At 39.9% G+C, this 23977-nt stretch overlaps 1 protein-coding gene across 1 annotated transcript in view; it reads left to right on the forward strand.

Annotated features, from left to right (window-relative positions):
- LTBP1 (latent transforming growth factor beta binding protein 1) overlaps positions 1-23977 on the forward strand; it is a 1238788-nt gene that overhangs the window by 622987 nt on the left and 591824 nt on the right. The window contains exon 9 of the mRNA XM_085612185.1: positions 8412-8483. Coding sequence (XP_085468311.1) covers positions 8412-8483 — 72 coding nt within the window. The remainder of the gene's footprint in view (positions 1-8411; positions 8484-23977) is intronic.

A 23977-nucleotide genomic window follows, 5' to 3' on the forward strand; every position in this document is an offset into this window, starting at 1 on the left:
TTATCTTCAGCCAGAGTGGGAATCACCAACACCCACACCCCCACATTGACTCCCCCGCTCTTACCTGCGGCCTGCTCGGGAATTGCCAGCACCTCCCCCCCTTACATGCCACGGCGGGCCATGGTCTAGCTACGCCACCGGCTCGAAATGGAATGAGCGAGCTCTAAACCCACTGTAACATATGACAGAGCATACACTGTCAGGTAGGCGAGACCTAAAGATAACGCATAACTGAAATTTAATCCGGGGCAGGATAGAATTCTGTTTGCTGCATGATACATCTACATATACTGAGGAGTAGCTCTGTGACATGACTGCGTGATCTACACTTACTAACTACTTAGCTTGTTAAAACCTTTTCCACCAAAGGTTCCGTGGATGTGCCACTTGAGAGTTGTAGGTTCAGATGTGTGACTTGCTATATAGATCGAACATATCAAGGGGAACCACAACGTCACTATGCAAATAACATTCTTTTGCAGAAGTACATTTGACAGGGATTTTGTGCTGTGATACTTATTTAATGGGGGATTTAAAGTTTGAAATAATGAACATGAGATCTCTCTTAGCTTCTTTACAACCTCCCCCTCAGATGGTCTCCCCTGACTGCATTATTTTAGTTTCTCTTCATTCTTCTTCCTTCGCCCACCAGCCTCGCCATCCTGTTCATATTTAACTTTGAATAAGAAGCAGTAAATTGTGCAGTCGATGTAAACAAACCTGGGGGCAATTGATCTAACAAGCATTTCCCCAGTGACGCATTTCTTACTGTACCAAGTTGTGTAAAGTGACTCACTCTGGGAACTGTCAGTGGCTCAGCAGTGAGTCATACAGAGGATTAATACTTGCTGCTTGCTGACTCATTCTTAAGATGTATTCATGGACAAGCCATGCCTGATACACTTTGATTTATATACGTTTTTGGTCGAGGTTGTCTAAGTCACACTGGTAATTAGTTTCTGAACGAAAACCAGTTTTTTTCAGTTTTTCTTTTCCTCCCAGTTCATGTCGTTGTTCAGTTGGACGACAGCTATGGTCATTGGTGTAGGAAGGACACCATAGGCCCTAATGCAAGCAGGGAAAGTAACATGCGTCTGGGTGGTACTGCACCTGCTGCGCTATAAATAACTATGCCTCTGGCTATGGCGATGCTTTTTTGGTAATTTGTTATCAGTTGTACACAAAGTTCTAGATGATTTAGTGGGGGATGGAAGATGGTGGATGTGGTGGGAGGGTCAATGATTGTTGAGATGGAAAAGTCCCTCGCATTATGATGGGCGTGCACCCCCTGCCCTGAGTTCCCCAAGTGTAATGATGTCTGAATCCTGATTTTTGTTGTCATGGGTGAACACAGATCATGCGTTTGCCCTATGACATAGGTCTGACTCGCGGATTGCGGTCTTTTTGGACCGGGATAGGTCCACTTAGCACTACCCTCATAGTGATGAAAGACTACTGCCAGGGGATAAGCAGCGCTAGCAAGGTGGTGGCAGCATACTCTCTAGTGATCAGCAGGAGTGAACAGGTCCTTTTCACCTGTGTCACTGGAGTGAGGCCTACAGGCTCACTCATTTAAAGTTCTGCTGCTGTGTGCTTAACTCACCCTTGGCCTACTTCGGTTTAGTGTGTGCTGCACAGTGTGTGGGCTACACAGGTGCTGGGTGTATGTGTGTTTGTGAATGGTACAGTACAAAGATGGTGCAGTGTATGAAGAGTGTAGTGCTGCGCAGTGAGTGTATATTATATGCATGTGCTGGGTGTACATGTACCTATGAATGGTACAATATATGAAAGATTTTGGTTTACACTTTGGGTGACCAAGAGCTAATTTGAGAAACATGAGGAGGTAGAGGAAACCCCAGACAGGTTCATGGATTGCTGCATTTCTGTAAGCCAGGTGGGACACACTGGAGAAGGGCAAGTCAGTCTCTTTGGTCACTGGGAAGGGAGCCTGGGCACATCACAGGAAGGAGATGGTGCTGATAAGAGAATCATAAAGAGTAGCGCTGTGGCCCTGGGGTAACCTTTTGACACGCATATCACAATGGCTGACATCCAGGTGTGAACCTCTGGTCCATCCCATCGCCTGTGTTGTGGGGCTATCATATTTGGAGTCAATCCTGCTGTGATAGGCTGCTTGGTGGAGGATGGGCCGGATAGGGAAGAGAACACATCAAAAGGAAGCAGACCCCAACCTAAACCTCAAATATTCAGACTCTAAATCACATTTGATTTCCAGATATGGGCTACAAAAAGGGGGGCTGTCAAGCAGCAGTCAGGCTGTGTGAGGAGGAGAAGCTCTGCAAGACTTCTGCCTGTGACCAGAACTGAAGGCCAAGAACAGTCTCCCAGCTTTTTAAAGGGACATCACCCAGGGACTTCAAGACCACCTACGCCTGAAGCCTGGACTAACAGTGCCTGCCTGCTTGCCAAAACCAGTGTGCCTTGTGAGGAAGATGTGAGCGCTGAGGGGAGCAAGAACCAGTGGGTATCCTGTTGATTGGATCTCTGTAACAAGGCGTGAGGAGGCAGCTACTTCCCCGATCGGATCATTGCCCTTGTGCAGGGAAAGGTTGATGAGCCCCATATGCCAGAGGAGAGGTGCTGTGAAGTGACCGTGTTCGTTGCTGCACTGATCTGGCCTGTGTGCAGATTGTAAGCTGGCAACCTGTATGTCAAGTGGGGCCACCTTGATGAATGCTGCCAGGCCAATCAGGCCATAGCCCGTAGGCAGAGCTAAGTCGGTAACACATACGGCAGGGCTGCAGCAGTGAAGAAATGATGCTGTGTTAATCGGGCTATAGCCCTTGTAGAGAGCTAAGTCAGGGACCCCGTATGTTGGTAATTCCGCCGTGAAGATTGCTGCTGTACCAATTGCTCTGTAGACCATGTACAGATACAGATAAATAAAAGGCATTGTCATTTACAATTCAATAGCTTAAACTCTCTCAAATGTGAGACCTGTTGCATTGCAAATGTGTTCTGCACCCGTGCTATAAAATGTTTATAAAAGAGTTAGGAGAGAGCTTGTCCAGCCTGTAACAGCAGGCAGGACAAACCTATTTGAGAAAATAGTGCTCGAAGGATGTAATTAAAGCCTACCAAGTAATAACACACGTAACAGGGAGTGTCGCCATGGGAGGTTACAAAATGAGACAAGGCGGTACTAAGGAGGGGCTAATAAGCCTATTGACCAATGAACAACCACAGTTTACAGCGGAGAATGAAACAAGCCAATAAAAAACATGGGCGGAGAGTGGGCGGAGCGTCAAGTTCCTACCTGAATACAGCATGTCTCGTAGAGCAGCGCTTGCGTTGCCAAGGCTTGACCTAAAAAGGTAGATCGCACACTCACTGCCCGAAATCAGCATGCTTCTGAAGTATACTTTGGGGATGTAACCCACTATTCTCAGATGACTTCTTCTACTCTTCTTACCAGCTGCTCTGGTCTGTCAATAAACCTTCAGAATTGAAAATGTGCGTCACAAGCATGGAAAGACTATGCCCCACCCTAATGAGGCTTCTTTGAGGACGTCTGCCTAGATCTTACGCGTGCGTTTATTTGTTCAAAATTTGAGAAAGGGATATTTATTTTTGTGTAACATGTCAGCTTTTCATTAATGAACGTAATCACACAAATGGTGCCTTTCAGGATCTTCTAATATATGGTCCAGTGGGACGTAAACTGCCGTTCGCACAACAACCCCCCCCCCTGTAAGTCATTGTGATTCAAGCCGTAACCCAAAGGGAATGAGGCATGCTGCAACGTTTCAGGAACCACTGAATCACCGGCCCACAGACCCCGAACTAACAGGCACCAATGACAGGGTCTGCATATATGAACTATATTTAATAGGGCATTTACATAACTGCCCCCAACATTGAGATATTTTGCTGAAACATTCAATTTCCCTTTTCTACAGAGAGGCATGGTATAAACATTTTTGAGGTGTGCATGAGCGAGAGCGAGTGAGTGTCAGTAATGTAATCCATACACTTATTTACACACTCACTCTGTGGGTTATGGATGCCTACATACGCGTGCACACGAGGGAGTTGACTTGTAGGAATATTTGTTCTCTGCAGTTCTCCAAAATGGCAAACTGTGATGTAGCAAGCACTACACAGAACACAATTTTGTTTTTGTTAACTGAAAAAAAACTAATTAGAAAGCTTCTGTAGCACGGCCGCTAAAGTGAAAGCGGCTGGGCTGTAAATTAAATAAATAAATAAGTGTGCACGCTAAAGTGAATGCGGACTGCGCCATAAATTAATTAATGAAATAAGCGCGGCTGTTATAGTGGACCACACTGTAATTTAAATAAATATATTACTAATAATATAAACGCGTGCAGCATGCTGCGGCGTCGTGGGTGGAATAGGGTAGGTGGAATAGGGAAGATCATTTAAGAAAATAGTGACCACCGACTACATAACGCAGACAGTGTAACAACACTAGTAAAAAGTCCAGTCGTTATGGGAGGTTAGAAATTCAGACAAGACGGTACCAAGGAGGGACTACTAAACCTATTCACAAATTAAAAGGAAGGATTTCGCAAGTACAGTAACAGCAGCCAATTGAAAAGATGACCTGGAAATGGGTGGGGCTTCTATGCCTAACCTCAATATAGAATGCCTCACAGAGCAGCGCATGCGCTCCCCAGGCTCGACCTAAAATGGTACAGTTATAGGCTACATATTGCCTTACTGCACACATGCTTTAAATGTTATGAAGCTGACCAGACTGGAGTAAAAGTGCCTTAAATAAATATTTCTGCCCTATAAATTGAGCGTTCACCAACAGCATGCACAATTGTCCCACACGGTCAGCGAGTGGAATAGGAGAGAGTTCTGCTGGCCCTTTTTTGTTCACTTCTATGAGGGGAAAGCTCGGAAGTCTATGTGTCTATCAGTGGTGTGGAATGGAAATTCGGACACTCCCTGAATTAGCATGGAGGTACTAATGAAGGATAGTGCAGAGCTGTATTACAGTGTCACAAGTGAGCGCCAGACACGACATCTGACGTCTGGTGGGAATGTGCGACAAAGTGCCGTAACAAGCGTGGGCTATGTCCTCTCTCCCACCTTCTCCTGCGACTGAGCAATTTGGGGATGGAAGTCACAATGTTCTGTGCATGCGCATGACAAATTATTTACAACACAGTTTAAGCAAGGAGTGTAAAGTTAGTAATTTGCTTAAATGTGCCATAACGTACAGGGCTCCATCACTAGTACAGATAATACGAGAATGCAGTAACAGTTGTCCGTTTATATAATTGGTAGGGCTCATCCCCAAAGCCCTAGTCAAGAAACCATTCATGCAAGATATAACTGCCTTGTTTTTTTCCAGAGTAAACTATGCAATTTTATTGTTCGTAAGGCAGTTACCAAACCTCTGGCGAAGGCTTCATCATGTATAGAATGCAGCAGCATGAATGATTACCCATGTACAGCCAAGCAAATTCTTTTTGAATTTACTATGACCCGTACACTGGTTACCAGTAACCCACAGGTTAAAATCTAAGACACCGTGCCGCACTCCCACAGCTGGGTCAGAATTCCCCCAGTCAAAGGAATATGAAGACTGCCTGAGTTTCTTACTGAATTCTGGTCAGGCCTTTAGAATCACCAGAGCTATCTCTTATATAAAACAAATCTGATGTGAATGATTATTAGTCTCTGCACCAAGTTTGTGGAGTGAAATTCTGCACCACTATTGCTTAGTACAAGATCACCTAACTTTCAGAAAAGCCTTCAAAATCGTGCCTTTTTGTACAGCATACTTTCAAGATAACATTCAAAAAGAGACCTGAGAAAGGTAGAGAATATCACAAAGGAAAAACCAGGATACAGAGACATTTCAGCAGGAAGGATAGGGGCAAGAAGGCTAAGGAAACAATGTCATTTGAAATCACTAGTAGACCTGTTACTAGGGAGTTATGTAAACAAGTGCCCACTGAGACATTTAGAGACAGGCCACATGGATCAGGATATGCACAATCACAGAGAAAGAACAACAAAGTGAGGAAAGGAAAACACAAAATGAGAACAGGAGACAATAAAGACAAAAACAGGAAAGTTCAGAGAAAGGAAAATGAAGCCTGAGACAGAAAGATACACACTGAGTGACATGCAGTCTGGGGCATTGGGCTACAAAGACGGGTACAGTAGCAGCAAAGGTGGGTATGAAAGCAAAGACATGGGGATAGGATAGCAATGACAACGCAGGGGACATATGGAAAAGGAAGCACTGAGACAGCATTATTTTGGCTTGTACTGCGTAATCAAAAGGAACACCAAAGAGACATGGCATCATGCCAGAAGGAAAACAATAACAGTACATGAAAAATTGCCAACTAAACAAAAAGAAACAAAGACATGACTGGGGAGACATAGTTTAGAACACTAATAGGCAGACGTTATGGCAGGACAACAAAGTCACAGTAATGGAAAGACAGCCAGGAGTACATGGGAAGCACAAGCAGGGAGGTAGAGGAACACAGATACATCAACAATCAGTTTCTGACACCTGTACAGGATCACCATGGATATATAGATGAGGTGGAAGATGCTGCAGTCACACACAAAGGGACAGGAGTGACTCACATGGAAATGGAGACAGCCACAAATATAGGGAAACACAGGTACTGAGAATGGAAAGGCATATACACAAGATGAAGATTCAGGAAACTGTCAGATAGATAAGGTGGTCGTCCCACAAAGAGGCAAAGATAATGGAATACAAGGATAGAGAAGCAGTGATGAAGGACTGGTATAAACATACAAAAGGTTAAGACTTGGGAACAAGAAGATAATCAAGTTGGAAGTGACGCTCACAGAGCCATGCACAGAGATTGGGAGGCACACACACAGATGTAGAAACACAGATACAGAGAGAGGAGGACACAGACATAAGGCATACATGATGTTAGGGTGACTATGAAGCAAGGCAGACATCATGATGGTGGTGAGAGAGAAAGCCTTGTTCAGAACAGAAAGCACATGAAGGGACAAGGCAATGAGAGAAATGGAAAATGCTGCTGTGGGATAGGGCACTGGACAAGATCCTAGGAAACACATACGTAAATAAGGTACACTAAGTAAGAATAGGGAAAACAGATCGGGTCACAGAAGAACTGTAGTGTAGCATAGAAGGACACAGACTCCCAAAAAAGGATGACAAAGACACAGGAACTGATTCAGAAACATTGGTTTGTTAGCAATTGTGACTTACTCTTGTAGTACTCCTGACATACTAAACTTGTCTCCAAACAAAAAAAAGATTATTACTACTACAACAAATTATTCATGAATTCAAGATATAAGCCAGGGGTACTTCTGGCTTACAACAGGCTTATAAAATGTGTACAGCAATTTCTGAATGTGTGATTGGTTGACCAAAAATGTCCAGCATGAGGACCAGCAGAGTAAGCTATCGCTACACAACCTTACTCATGCATTATTCCCGTGGGCTCTTTGGATACATCTGTAGTCTAACTGGGACCACGTATAGGACCACCTGCTACCAGATCGTGAGAAAGATACAGACTCCTCATGTCAATACCAGTGAGTTTACCTTCAAAAAATCTTGAAGCTCTGAGAATCACCACATGCCATTGGTAAAGCCAGGGCCCAACAAGATAACAGTTTATGCAATGGCACTCCAATTCTCTGAGGGTCTTCTAGAGATAATATTTATTCATCTGAGGAAAATTCAATTAAACTCTTAAAGAACTATGCATATGTGTAGTGTAGACATTTGAAGTGGAGGAACTTACATAGTGTAGTAAATGAGGGATATTGTTTCCCACCATAGAATTTCTTCTATAAATGGATGTTTTTCACCCCACCCAATACATTTGAAGACAATTTCCTCATGGAAAGGCTTAAACAGAGGACATAACGTCCTCTTTAAAGTGTGCCATTTATCCAATTCTATAGGGCTGAGAAATAAGATGAGGGTCAGGCATGTAGCTTAATGCATGTCTAAAACCAGGGTCCCTCTCAATTGCATGTTTCGATGGATGATCACAGTGCTCTCACATCCATTCTTGATCCCCATTTTCCAATGCGTAAACCCTTCCTAATTGAACTTTCAGTTTGAATGCTTATAGCTTTCAGGATTACTGACGGTTTATCGACCTAACACAGCACAACAATAACACACATCTTGAGAAACAAATAGAAAATAAATACATTGTTTGGTGCCCCATGCACTGCTTGTAGAACATGGAGCAATGCATTGCCAGGCCTTTTCAGTGTGTTGACTCCAGTGTTATAGCTGTATTCAGTCGTCAGTAATTATGTAGACCATAAGAATTTTCCATTAATTTAGGCATTAATCTAGACTCGAGTTTGTTGAATTTGTGCCACCTTCTCTTTAGCCCTAATTTCATTTTCCTTCTTTGCAGCCTACCCAAACTATGGACAGCCCATGGAATGTCCACAAGGATACAAGCGGCTCAATGCCACCTTTTGTCAAGGTAGGAATTTTGTAGAGAACTGATGAGCACAGCATATACTAAGTAAGCTAGAGACTCACATTTTGCTGTGCTACTGATTCAACAGTGATGCACAAACAGCCTGTATACTGAACTACTTGTTGGGCCTTCCTAACAGGGTTTTTTAAACTAATATGAAGTTCCAAAAATGCTTGGTATAAGGTAGTCCACTGAGAGAATCACAAGGATTTGAACATTGAGATAGAATGGGACATTGGCATGGTTGCAGCTCTACAGTGATGCTGATGTTTTACCTCCTTCACACTGCAGACCACCCACTTTCTTTTTTATAAAGAAAAATGTCTGGTTATTATCACACTTTAGCATTTGAGGCACAGATGTCTCACTTTTGTTTAAATCAGTGCCTGTAAGTTAGCTAAGCTAAGCATGTTTGTCAGTGTCATATGTTGTCTGCAGAGGACTAGAACAAAGAACATGATTTTGCTTGAATGGATATTTTTGTTTGCATATGCTCAGAGGAAGAGTCTGTGAATTTATTTATGGAGTATCAGAGGATCATCTTGTGTACATACCGGTGTTGTATTATGTAAGAGTTAGATGGGCAACCTTTCTTACTTAAAAACTAGAGTGAACCATTATCTATAGTTCTAAAACTAAAAGTTTACTTTGGCCAGTCTACATTGTTTTTAATATCATAAAGAAGAGAATTTTCATGATGTGGCATGCTGATGGTGGGTAAAGTCAGAGCGTTCTCTCTTTGGATTTGTGTTCATATCATCTTGCAGGTTTGGGGCATGTTGCTTAGAAATTGCTCCTTCAGGTCAGTGACTCTCCCTAAAGGACTACAAATATATTCTGTATTGAGAGACACAGTGTTCTGCTGGTGGAGTAAGAATGGATTTGGACTATCGAAGGTCTGTTTTTGGAGTCTCCATGGCCTACTGTTGATACATGACGCACAGGTGCTGAATTCAGAATTTCTTTTGGATGTTGCTTATGTGAGTGGCTTTATTGTGTGCTGCTGGAGTGAGATATATGTGGTCTGCTGCTAGAATGAGCTTGGCACTTGAGTGACTCAAAGTCTGCCTGCAGGAGTGAGTGTTTCTGAAGCCTGTTGATCAAAGAAAGACTCTGTAGCAGCGGCGGCCCCTCCAATAGGGAGGAGGAGAGCCGCCACCAGACGCAAATAGATCAATAATAAAATGGGTTTCTAACCCATTTTATTATCTTTTTTTTAATCCACTGGACCCGCCCCCAGGACTCTGATGAATCTTGAGTGTGGGTCCAGGGGGATAGCACTGTAGTGGGGGAGTGCACTGCATATGAGGTGTTTGGCCGGCCATTTCAGGCCAACCAAACACCTCATGTGCAGTGAAGCTTTCTCTAGCTCCAGCTGCATTGCTGGGACTGGAGAAAGCAGGCACAGGCTCCCAGTCTGCCTGGAAGTGCAAAGTTGTAGCCCTCAGGCCAATCCTTACGCTGCTTTCCTGCAGAGTCATGATTGGCTGCAGTGCAGTCTGGGAGCCTGTCCCAGAAGCAGGAAAAGGGGGATGGAGCAAATGGCGGAGGTGGCGACGATCAGGTAAGGTTTTTTTTTCCCCCTCCCCAGTCCCCTCCTCCGGCCCGCCCCGCCACTTTGGCTGTGGACAGGAGCCACTGCTCTGTAGTTGCCATTGAACGGAATTCTGATGTTTGGTGCTGAATTTAAAATATCAATCTGTAGTAATTGAGGCGGAAACAGATATAAATACATAAGAGTATTTATTAGAACTACATGGTCGTGGAGCCAGTAGAGAACAGCTCCACCAGGCTCAGCAGAAATGACCAACTGACAACAAGCATTCAGTGCCTAGGCGACATAGAGATTCTATAGGTGACATCATAGAGAATAGGCTATGTATAGCAAAAGCACTTTTAACATTACAACATTACTACACAACCATACTCATTAGCAGGGCTGGGGGCAGTCCTGTAATTTAGTTTAAATAGCAGCTCCATTTGCACTTAGCAAATGATTGTATCAGATCAGCCCAGCTCTCCCCTGGGGTATTGGGGTGGAGTGCTACAGAAGGGACAGGACACCCTGTGTGTATATACAGTGACTGTATATCAAATGCTATGCTCTATCATAAATGGACAAATATGCAAAGTCATAAGCATCCTTTGTGAAGCTTTTTAAATTATATATACTTTGAGTTTGCCTATATTCACTTTTTTCACTACCCACTAGCGCCGCTCTCTTCACTTTTATGTGGAGTGCCTGTTGTTGTTTAGTGTCAGTATATGCTTTGTTCAATGAAAACTCCCTTGAGATTTTATAAAAAGGTTGTGTGTGCTTTTCAGTGATTGGCCACTGTGTGAGGACATGTTGCCAGCCTCTGCTATACATTTATCGAATTTGAGGGAATTAGTAGAACAGAACCATTGTTTGCCCATACAGGGCTCTTGGATTGCAGCAGGTTCGGCAGAGGCAGGGGCCTACCTGATTTCAGTGCTACATTGGCTGATGATCCCTTGTAGTGGCGTAACGTAACTTGAGGGGGCCCTCATGCAAAGTACATGGAGGGGGACCCCACTGACAACACTCAGGAGCTCTCAGGCCAGGGTACTGTGCCTGAGAGCTAACCTACTTGCTTCCAGCATCCTGAGGGGCACCCGTGTTTAGTCTTTCACTACTGTGCTGAGGTGGCCCTCCTGGAGCTTGGGTGCCCTCCCACACCGTGGGGGCTGTGGTGGCCTTTGATGAGCAACTGATCCCTTGGTGCAGACTATCCTTAAACTAACCTACTTGCTTCCAGCATCCTGAGGGGCACCCGTGTTTAGTCTTTCACTTCATGGCTGTCATAAGATGTTAAGTATAAAGGAGTTCAGTGGCCATGTAGAGAAACAATGCTGGAGGCCAAGTTCCTTTATAAGGTTAGGAAACTCTGAGGTGACTTGAAATATTCTTATATTGTATGAAGGGGTACTTTGTTCATTATAATACATGATTACAACATCCATTTTCAACAAACTGAATACATCCTTGGTGTGTTGCTCTTTGGTATGAAAGAGAAAGATGTTTGCAGGGATGAAGAACAAAATGCAATATGTAGTGAAAAAAATAAGACACTAAAAGCGGTTAGTAATTTGTTTAAAAAATATATTAGTCTGTTTAACTTAAGTCAGACTAAAAGATGCTGTTTCTCATGATGTGGAAACATGCAGAGATGTGCTGTCTCTCCTGTAATCACCTGTAGCAAGCATAAGAAACATACTGCCAACATTTTCTCATTTCTCCTTATCACTGTTTATTGAGAAACACAAATCAGAAGAAGGAAAGACAGTTTTCATGTTCATTGTTTAAACCACAGCTGTATTTATGCTCTGTAACCTGCCTTTCAGCTTGGCTTCTGGTCTGACAGCAGGCACTATCCCATCTCAACTTGAATGTAACAACTTATACTTCACAACTCAACTGTAATAAGTAAATTAGAGACGGTGTATTATACAGTGAATGCAGTCCTCCATACATTATATATATATATATATTCACTGAAAAAACCATGGGTTTAACATACGTCATAGTTAGCTGGACATTTCACTCGTAAAAAAACCAATGAAATTCCCCCGTTATAGTTAGTTCAGCTAACTATAACTCGCGCGCCCGCAATCCACTGCTGATGACGTCACATATTACATCACTCATGACATGGTCAGTGACATCACTCATGACATCACTGATGACATCTCAAATGACATCACTGATGACATCATCCAGTGAATGTGTGTTTTTCTGAAAATTAAATATGTTTTATATATGTATATCTCAAGGTCGATGGAAGAATAAATGGGTATATAAGTGTCTAAATGGATGATTTGTTTTTGAAAAATTGATTGTGTAACTGACTGATTAAGTGTATCATAGTGAATACATGGCTTAGTGAGTAATGTTTAAATATGTAAATACCTGTATCAGTCTCTCACTTTGTGTATAAGTGGCTGCATGGGATGGTGAGTAGCTACATGGGTGTCTATATAGGTTATTAGTTGGTTTTTTGAGTATCAGTCTGAGTGTCTGCATGGTTCGGTGGGGGTATTACGTAGTGCATAGGTGCATGAATGAGTGACTCACTGTTTGTGTTGAAGACAGCATGTGTGCAGGACTGTATGGGTGGATGAGTGTGCGTAAGGGTGTGTTAGTGAGTGAATGACTGTCTCAATAGTGTCTTTATGAGTAACTACATATGTTTTAAACTAGTATATGTGACTATTGGTGTATATAAGTGAGTATATGTGAGAGTGAGAGATTGAAAGAGTTCCTGTATGAATAAGTATGTGTTTCTATAAGTGATTGTTTAAAAGACTAAGTATGTGTAGGTTTCCGTAGAAGTAAGTGTGGTGGTGTGTGTATAACTGTATATGCAAGTAAATGTATGTTTGATTCTTTATTAGCATGAGTGACTATGTGTGTGAGTAACTCTATGGATGAGTGGCATTGTGTAACAGGATGTATAGGTGTATGAGTACATATGAGTGAATACATGTATGAGTGACTGTATAGGACTGTTGGTGAATGAGTGGATGTGTATGTGGATCTTAGAATTACTGAAGAGATTGTTGTAACTGGTATTGGTATGTCCATTGTTTTGAAAATTTTAGTCTCTATTTTTGAATGTGTGTATCAATTGTTATATTAGGGTGAGAGGAGGTCTGCCACTCTATCACAAGGATGATGTCCTCAGTGATGTCATCAGTGATGTCATTTGAGATGTCATCAGTGATGTCATGAGTGATGTCACTGACCATGTCATGAGTGATGTAATATGTGACGTCATCAGCAGTGGATTGCGGGCGCGCGAGTTATAGTAAGCTGAACTAACTATAACGGGGGAATTTCATTGGTTTTTTACGAGTGAAATGTCCAGCTAACTATAACGTATGTTAAACCTATGGTTTTTTCAGTGAATTTGCAAGGTTTTTTAAATGCTAATTCCTAACTATAACGTGTGTGAAACCCATGGTTTTTTCAGTGAATTTGTATGGTTTTTTAAATGCTCATTCTTAAATTTAACGTGTGTGAAACATTTCGTTTTTTTTTTACTTTGCAAGGTTTTTTACATCTTTTTTTTAAACTTTTTTTTCCCTTTAAACACTATGCTAAAATTTAATACATTCTGCAATATATAAAGTTTCACCTTTTTTTAAAAAAAAGGTAAGATATAGTTGTATAACATAGTGAAACTCTTTAACAAACTTTTTTTTTTTTTAAATTTTTTTACTGTGGGCGTACGGTAAGCTTACCGTAAGCGCACGGTTCGCTTTATGTACGTAATATTTCTACTCTGTTTGCGTATGGTTACGCAATTTGCGTAGGCGTCCGTACTTCCTACGCGACGCGTAAGCGCATGCTTTACACGCGCACGCGCGCGCGCACGTTACGCGGAAGTGTTCGAGCGTGCCTGTAATGTGCATGCGCGCGTGCGCGTGTCTTTCGTACGCGCATGCGTACTTTTACCGTACGCGCTCGGTAAGCTTAACGTGCGCGTACGGTTGATCATGTGATCAAGAAACAACACTTTTGATTGGTTTAAACTACTTTCAGTTCTAGAACCTTCCTACACCACACCCATTCCCCTCATTACTGCTTGTGACCCCTTAGGAGAAGGAGTTGAATTGTCTTTGAGATACGATGGCAGAACAGCAGTCCTCTTCTGAGAGTGAGCCTGGTAGCAGCATCATCAGAGAGAGAAGGAGGAAACAAAAGACTTCTTTTGTATGGGAATATTTTACCTATCCAGAGGGGCAGAGAAAGGTAAATGCTCCTTTAGTCACCTGCTCACTTTGTGAGCGTGTCTTATCTAGAGGGAATCCAAGGAAGAAGTATTCCTTTGGTAATCACTCTATGGTTAGACACATTAGGGATAAACATCCCAGGACTTATGCTCGACATACTGGAGAAACATCTCCAGTAAGTCACCCGAGCACACCCGCAGAAGCTCAGCCGAGTACATCTTCGGCAGCTCAGCTGAGCCCTTCCTCTGCGGTGGGAGCATCACTCTCTTCTGCTCCTCTGGATATAAACCCTCGTTTTGGGAGGGTTTCAATGAGGTGCACAAGATGTTATGGCCTAATTGCTCATGCGGAGACCAGTGTTTCCCTAATAAACAATAGGATAGACCAGCACATCTGTGGTTCTTGTTAGTATTCCCATTCTTTCTTTCCTCTTTCCCTTTATGAACACAACTGTTCTTTTAAGAGCCAACCTTACCTCTGAACTTTTAAAAAAAAAATTTAATCACTTTTTTTAATCTTTTTATTTTTACCGTACGCGTACGGTACGCGCATTTTTTTTTTTAAAACAAAATTTTTTTAATCACCCTACAAGGTCCTTGAGGGACTACTACAGTGAGCATTAAAGTAAATGTGTGATAATTCCAGAAATTTCACACTTACCTGCCAATCAAAATAACTCAATTAAAAATAAGTGATTTATTTAACTTTCTATAAAGAAGTTTATTTTTCCTATTTTTCCTTTCTCAATCTGTAAAAAAAGAAAAAAGTATTAATATTTAACAATACATTTTAGAATACAGTGCACATATTTTCATATTTCAACAAACATTTTTTTGCCCTTTTTTTGCTGTTTTCAGAATATATTGCATTTCACTGTAAATCGTGAAAGCAATTGCATTCATCACTTAACAGCGGGCAAAAAAAAAAACAATCTGAAAGATTGTTTAAAAAAAGCCCAGAATCTCTTCTCACTAAAACATACCTTTATAGAAATGTAACATTTGCAATAAAAATCTCACCTAAGAACAATAACTAATTCCAATAAATATCGTCTGAAAATTCTGTTGCATAAGCATAATCACCAAAATAATTTGTGTCAAAGAAGTCCACAATGCAAATTATTACCTTTCCTTTAGGCCAAATGGTAATTTTTAAAATATTTTTTGATGACATTTCCAATGGTAATCCAATTAAATTGCAATAATGTTTTGTACAGATGTTGCAATTTCTGTCTAAAATTTTGGTTTCAGAAAAATTAAATAGGAATTTGCTAAATCAAAAGGCAAACGTTGCTTGAAAACCAATTGAGAATCATTACACAGTGTCCAGCCTTTTTCACATTTAAGAAAAACTGTGTAATGACCAGAAGTTACAATAGGCCCATCATGGAAAATTATTGCAACTGTGACAAAAGTTTTTCCAGAAATTGATAATTGCTGTTCTGTAAATTTCTTTATTAAAGTGTCCAATTTTGTTCCATCAGCTCTACAACGTTGCATCATTAAAATTACATACGTCCATATTTCTTTAAAAGTAAGGTTGAAAACATGTCAGATTTACATTCACAACATTCCATGCTATGATTGGCATCTTTAACTAATTTACTAAAAGTCACTGATTTAGTCTCTGGCAATGTTAAATAGATAAACCTTTCTGAATCAACATTAGAGCTGCATGTGTAGAAACAGTTTTCACAACTATGTTCCCATTTATAAGAGAGACCAAACAAATTTTCAATTTCTATCCCTTCATCTTCCAGTACCAAAAGGATGTACATCAAGAATTCCTGTGCATCTTGCTGGACATTTTGAGAAAACTGTGTTCGTCCTGAACATACATCTAAAAGATTTCTAATTTCAGTCGCACTTTCTATTTTAGCTTTATCAACACTCAGCTTCTCATAAAGAAGACTTAGCACAGAACAGAATCTTTTTTCATGATTTTCTATTATCTGCTCTTGCAAACTTTCAAGATAAAATACAACATTCAGCACTACATTAGCGTAGCAGTTGACACCAGAGCTATTTTCAAAATGACAACCAACAACCTCTTCAATACTGTTCTTTTTCTTTTTGCTTGCAGTCACATCACTCTTTTTTTGTTTTCTGTTCTCTGCATCCTCATTACAGATATTCTCAAATCTCCTTTTCCGACAAACAACACGTTTTTCCAACACAGGATACTGACCTAAATGAGGAGCATAGGTTCTCCTTAATCTATTGTACTCCTTTACACAATTTGCATCTGCACTAACTTTTGTGTCATCAAAGTCTAGCATGAATAAACCAGATAATGTTTTTACTCGTGACAGAGCAACATATGCCATACCTTCTTTGAACACAGTAGATCCAATGTTTACAAATGCACTATCAACAGTTAATCCTTGAGACTTGTGAATAGTTACAGCATATGCTAGAGAAAATGGAAACTGCTTCCTACGTACATATAAGACTTTCACAAGCAAAAAACGGACTGAACAACGACTAATGTCTTTTACCTCTTCAATCTGATCAAATTTTATTTTTAAAAACTCAATTCCTTCTTTTTTCTGGTAGTTAACAAAACCCACAACTTTACCCATAGCTCCATTTACTAAACCTTTTTCAACATCCAAATTTCTCCTTAAAAATACTCGACAGTTCATGCAAAGATATAGATTTTTTTCTAATCCAGCTGTTTTCGAAATGTTCTTCTCTAGAGAATCCAATTTATTTTTCAGTTCGCCTGTTAATGTAATAGTAATTCTTTCATGCTGGATTTTGTCAACTGCTTCCATTTTCTTAATCTCTTCCTTTTCCAATTTCAAAAGTTCCTCATTGAATATTGAGCATTCACGTAGTGTTGGCATTAAGCAGATTACAGTATTTTTTTCTGCAATGTTCTTGTATATTTTCTCTGCAACTATTTCTTCACTTGGAAATAAATTATGTAGCAACCGACTCTGTAATGCTTTTCTTCCAACTTCTGTGAGTAGTCCAATTCTGATATCTTTCAGAATACTTCCATATTCTTCATCATTTGCTTGCCTCATATTGGTAGTGAGTTCTTTGTACTCAAAGAATGACCAAATATTCGCATTACCAATGCTTCCTAATGACTTCTTCGTGTCCTCATGTGTCACAGTATTAAACACTGGTTGTCCTTTAACTGGAGTAAGCTGTAGAAGATCCCCAAAAACTATAACATGTTTTCCACCAAATAACACGTCATAGTCTCTCTTTAGAATTTGCTGCATTCTTAAATGCACAAAGGCAAGCATTAAATTTGAGCCGGCATAGCCGTGGAGTGGGCTAGATCACAGCGCCATCCTCTACAGTTGATAGCATGCACCTGAGACACCTCTAAAACTAAAAAGCACATGCGTAACATTCCGCGCCTACTCCCTTCACAACGCACACACCCCCCCTTCTGCGCGCATGTCATCCTGAACAATGCCGCCGGACCTCCGGGTTGTCGGCTAAATGGCTGTGTTCTCATATCTGGAGATGTACACTTTATTTAACTGCTTTACCACCTGGACGGTGACTGTGCGTTGTAAGACGATATAAATGTGCACAATAAAGGTTTTCAAAAAAAAAAAAAAAAAAGGCAAGCATTAAATTTGAAACTATGCTCACCTCATCAATAATGAGAACTTGCATCTTCTTCAACACTCTTGAAACTTCGAAGCATGCTTCGCCAGTTAGCTTGTGATATTCTTTTTTGTTCTCATGCTCCACTGGTAACATTAGCAAGCGATGGAGAGTAATTCCTTTAATGTTATATGCTGCTAACCCAGTTGGAGCAGTAACAACACAAGATAACGTTGAATCAGTTTTTTGCTGTAGGTAGCTTCTGATGACTTTAATTAAGAAACTTTTCCCAGTTCCAGCTTGTCCACTCACATACAACCTAATTGGTTCAAATGATGTGCATGTGCACTCTTTATTTTCATGTAGTAATCCGTGATCAATTTTTTTTCTGACTTCTTCATAAATTTGTTGTTGTTCTTCATTCAGTTGTTGTTCCAAATTTGGTAAGTCTATTAAATCTTCCTGAGCTTGATTCATAGCCGTTTCCACTTCAGTCATGGCTATTGCAGCTTCATTTTCTACGATTGGTTGTCCTAGTGGATCTTGACTGAGCGTTCCAGAACTTTGGCTGTCTTGAGAACTGTCTCTAGCTACTTCAGCTGCAATTGTAGCTTCCTGTTCAATTTCTTCGTTTAACATTTGGACATAATTCCTGAAAATACTGCATTCAATGGTATCTTTACATGCATTAAATGAATCCTCATAGCTTTGAAATTCTCCAAGTAGTTCGTCCTCTGAACGCCATGGTTTAAACAGCTGTAAAAGTGCCAAGTAGTAAAATTCCTTTTTGTCAGTAGTGTCACAACTAAGCTTCCTGTGATTAATCAAACTTCCTTTTGTTTGCTTCACCAAACATCCTTCCTCACCAATGACTTTATATTTTCCATTGTTGATGTCTTCTGTGGCTTTCCGTGAAAAAATGTAGTTCTGCAGCACTTCATAGAGACACATGTTCTCAAGATGATGACTTCTTTTTGGGTAATATGTGTCCAACATGTTTGTTTTCAAAATATCTGTACTTTCTGGGTCGTTCTCGGCCAAATATTCAATTTCTCCAACAGATTTCAGTACCCGATTTCGCATTCCTGCAAGGCCTAAACTGACCCAAATTATTCTTCTTGATTTCGAGTACAGACTTGCAGATGATAATCTATCTGAACATTCGTAGGATCCAATTTCTCGATGTGATAACATCTTTAAACTGAAACTGTACAGCTTCTTACTGACAGTCTTCTCGTGAGAAATCTCTTCCCACATTTCCTTCAATTCCGTTTTCTCAGATTTAGTGATGTAAGATGTGACATACCGAGCAACAGCAATAGAATTGTCTGCCACATACTGAATATTCATGTTAGCATTCCACATGGATAAAATGACTGGGTTGTAGTCATTTATATATTTTGACTCTTCTTTTCTTCTTAGGTTGTACGTATTTTTGGGAGATTTTCTTGTAATAGTATGTCGCACAGCTGACATAAAACTGTTGACTCTTCCTTTTGAAAGAACAGGTCTAGGAAATCCAAATCGACATTTTGTGTAGAATTTATCTTTGGTCTTGTACTTCCGTCGACAGTATTTTCCACAGCGATGACTTTGGAAACGTAAAACTTGCTCTTTTAACTTTTTCTCTTCTGTGCTTTTAGGTACAGCACATGTTGCATATTCTTCAATGAAAGATAACACTGCTTCATCAGCATCTGTTCCAAATTTTGGAGCATCCTTGATCCACAACAGCATATGAATATGAGGAGCACCTCTTGCTTGGTACTCTTTTCTCCAAAAGAAATCCACAACTTCTCCAAGAGGTGGATTTTTTTTATTGCAGATGAAGGACATCATAGCCTCAAATCTATGATTGAAATATCTGCAAACATTAACCGGATCCAATGAGCACAGTGCTCCTGCTGTCTTGTATTCGATGTTCTTAATGTTTGAATTTGCCTCTCGTAGAAAATCCAGTAAATCATCCCAAGCGTACTCGGCACAGTTTAGGGTTAGGAACCATGTAGGAGTTCCTAAATTCCGTAACATACATTTCAATTCTCCATGGCGTCGGTACCAATATTCATTTGTCCCACGCTGACAAGCCATCAGATTGATCAATTGTGATTCCAAATGATCATCTCGCTGCTGCACTTTGTTCATAAAATCCTTAGCAGACACATTATGTAGATGTGTTCCACTTTTTAAAATGTGGTTTACTGTATAAGATAGTGCAGACAAGTCACTTTCAAATAACAGATGGAACAAATATGGAATACTTTGACGAAATCTTGTATCTTCTGCATATAATCTTGTAGTCCGATACTCAGAAGCAGGAATCTGTACTGGGCGTTCATCGTATCGTCCACCTTCTCCTGTAGGAAACAGCTGGGGAAAACAACGAGCTTCCAAGCTCTCCTCCCATACACTCACGGGAGTTCCTTTGGCTTTTTTCATTTGAAACAGATCAATGGTGTTTGCCATTACTTCTTTTGAATGAAGAGGATGTATGCTGAAATGTTCATAAATTTCTTCTTCTTTTGACTTGTCAACTTTTTCAATTTGCCCAGTTGGTGTTTCTGTGTCTCCTAGTACATCTTCTTCATCTTCATCTATATAAATTGATTCATACCATTTATTATTCCTTTTCAAATATAAATTTGCTCTTTGTACTTTCCGTATATCTACCAGCTCCTGCCAAATTTTCTTATTCTTCGTAGGTACACCATTAACCAGAATAACTAATGGTTCAGTTTCCAAAGTATCTACAGCAATAGTTTCCATATTTTTTTTCAAATCCAACGGCAAATAGACCACTCTTCCTTTTAAACCTCTCTGTAAATCTGAAGGAGGTAATTTACCGTTTTTTGGCTCCATACGTACTATGGTCTGGAACGGATGAACACATTGAATGAGTATAGACTCATACGTATTTAAATCAGAAAGTTCAACTGGAATATCAACCAGTTCTAAATTATTATGTACAGCTCTAGCAGGCATTTTATTTTCTTCTAACTTGTTATAACAATATTTGCAAATACGCTGATCTTCACCCAAATCAAAACATTTTTCAAGAAATATATATGTTGCAAAATCCTTCCACTTATAATTATCTTCTTCTTCACTTTTTTCATACAGATCAACATTCCTTGTTTGATTTTTGTAATGGCTTCTCCGGCAACATATACAAGTAATATTTGGTCTTTCATTAGAGGTGATAGCAAATTTTGTCATATGATCTTCAAATTTCTTACTTACGGAGGGTTCTACATTCTCTTCCACATTTTCCTCAATAACTGTGTCATTTTCTGCACTTTCTTGTTCCGGACCAAAGTAACTAAACTGAATTTCATCAGTAACCTTCTGAACATCTGATACAGTTCCACGGAACAGAGCCCTATTCAACTCATTTAATTTTAGTGCTGGACTTTTAGCAGAATACAATCTTCTCACAAATTTTCTTATTTCAGTATGATGTACTGCCAGCATCCTAAAATGGTGAAAAACACTTTGACAAACTTTCCTAGAAAGATAAGCCAGAGAATGTCCTTGCAAACCAGTATTCTCTCACTCTGCATGGATCTAGTCTTTGAAGCACCTTAATCTTCTGTTTAACACTTTTTTTTACTATATTCTCTTAGAAACTCACGTAATTTATCAATAGATTCCTGTCGCACAGTACAAATACTACTACAATTCCAAGTGTACACTGGGGCTTTAGGATGTCTCCCCATAACCTCAGCCGCCATCACTTCTTCCTCATTTCTTGGAACCATTTTCTCCTTTTCCATTATACAACCATCTTTCACTTCATAAGCTCGGCCACTGGTGTCAACTGCATGCAACAAACTATTACTTTGAAAATAACTCTCTTCATTAAAAAATGGTTCAGAACTTGAACTATGCATCCATTTTCCTAAAAACACTTTACAAAAGTTATTTCTTTTCACTACTCTTTTCGTTTTGCTTTGTGACTTCATTAAATTGACCATTTTATCTAATGTACGCATCCTGTTCAAAATTAAAATGAATAGTTTTCTTTTTAATTCTAAAGCCTTAGCTACAATGGCTTCAATATCTTTTTTTCTCTTGTAAAATTTAGCTCTTTTCTTATATTTTTTCACATCCTTTAGCAAATTGGACATAACTCTTCTCTGAAACATTTTCCTACGGATCTCTTTAAATGCTGATTTTCTTTTCAAGTCAATTTTTATTGCTTGTGCTTCTACATTAGCATTTAGTAAATTCTCACTATTGTCCTGTTGTTTTCTACTTGAAACAGTTTTTCCAATGGGGACATTTTTTAAATTTTTCCTTTTTTTGAATATATTTTTAAAGAATTCCTTTGTCTGCTTACCAGAAGACTTTTTCTTTTTCCCAACATGAGCATCTTCAACTAACTTGGGTCCTCCAGTTGTCTTCAAATATACATGTTTTTTCTGTTGTTTTCGCTTTCTTGATTTTATAGGCATCTTATATTTCCTTCACTGCTCTGCAGCAATACCTGAAAGAAACTAAAAAAAAATACCTTTTTGTAATTTAAATATATTACTATATTTGTTATGATCTTTTCTAATCTTATAACACTATCTACCCCTTTCCTACAAGTGAAAAACACAACAAAACCAACACGAATTTAATGTCGAAGAACAATTCCTGTGTGCACACAGACTCTTGGTGTGATTCTAGGCAGAACACGATATTTCATTTGCAATTCAAAAGCACACTTACTTTTCTTTTTTGCAACTGTTAATTACTCTAACAGTCTGACACATTTTCTTTATAGTTTAGAGAGGCAGAAAAGAGCATGTGCATGTGTAACCTGGCTGACTGACTACACTCCAGCAAAGATAATGAGCCTTGGTGATGTTCAATGCATTAGCGTTCCTCACTCCTACCTAAAACACCACACAGTGCTGATTAGTAAGCATGAGTGTACAGGAAAAACAGCTAGCTCTCTGCTAAGAGTGTGGTTCTGGAGACTGTCTACTGTCAGGTGCAAGAGAGACTTGAATGGACCCTTACATAACTGCTTAAACACGGTAAACATGTATGTAAGACTACATGTGTCGTAAGGGTTAATATGAGTTTTTTGCATGTAGCAACTACATGACCCATTGCAAGAGTGGAAGAAAAATCTACCATGTTGATTTCAAATATGTTAGCATTTGCCTCTTATTTGAGATACTGTTTTGGGCTGAATGCTAACCATCACATTTCCAGAAAACAAGCTTCCCCTTTCATACAAATGCAATTCTAAATGAAGCAGAGTGTCACGAAATAGATCTCTGAGAACGATTCCTCTGTGCTCACAGACTCATGCTGTGATTTTAGGCAGAAAATGAAATTTGCTTGCCAATTTCAAAGCACACTTACTACTGTTTTTTTCTGCAAGTGTTAAGTACTCTAACAGTCTCATACATTTTCATTACAGTTTTCAGATACAGAAAACAGCACATGTGCAAACAGCATTTTGAGACCATGAACATGTGTGACCTTGGTGACTGACTACACTCCAGCAAAAGAAATCAGCCTTAGTGATGTTGAATGAATTAGCATTACTCACTGCTACCTGAAACACCACTCACTTGTGAATACTAAGCATGATTCTACAGGATAAACTGCTGGGTGTGTGCTAAGAGTCTGCTTATGCAGACTGTGTATTTTCAGTTACAAGAGACATATGCATGGATACATCCAAAAAGAGCCAGAGTGACACGAAATACATCTCTGACAACAATTCCTGCGTGCTCACAGACTCATGCTGTGATTCTAGGCAGAAAATGAAATTTGCTTGCCAATTTCAAAGCACACTTACTACTGTTTTCTGTGATTTTAGGCAGAAAATGAAATTTGCTTGCCAATTTCAAAGCACACTTACTACTGTTTTTTTCTGCAAGTGTTAAGTACTCTAACAGTCTGATACATTTTCATTACAGTTTTCAGATACAGATAACAGCTCATGTGCAAACAGCTTTTTGAGACCATGAACATGTGTGACCTTGGTGACTGACTACACTCCAGCAAAAGAAATCAGCCTTAGTGATGTTGAATGTATTAGCGTTACTCACTGCTACCTGAAACACCACTCACTTGTGAATACTAAGCATGATTCTACAGGATAAACAGTTGGGTGTGTGCTAAGATGTTGCTTTTGCAGACTGTGTATTTTTAGTTGCAAGAGAC

This window comes from Triturus cristatus, chromosome 6, assembly GCF_964204655.1.
Source record: "Triturus cristatus chromosome 6, aTriCri1.1, whole genome shotgun sequence".
Lineage (NCBI taxonomy): Eukaryota > Metazoa > Chordata > Amphibia > Caudata > Salamandridae > Triturus > Triturus cristatus.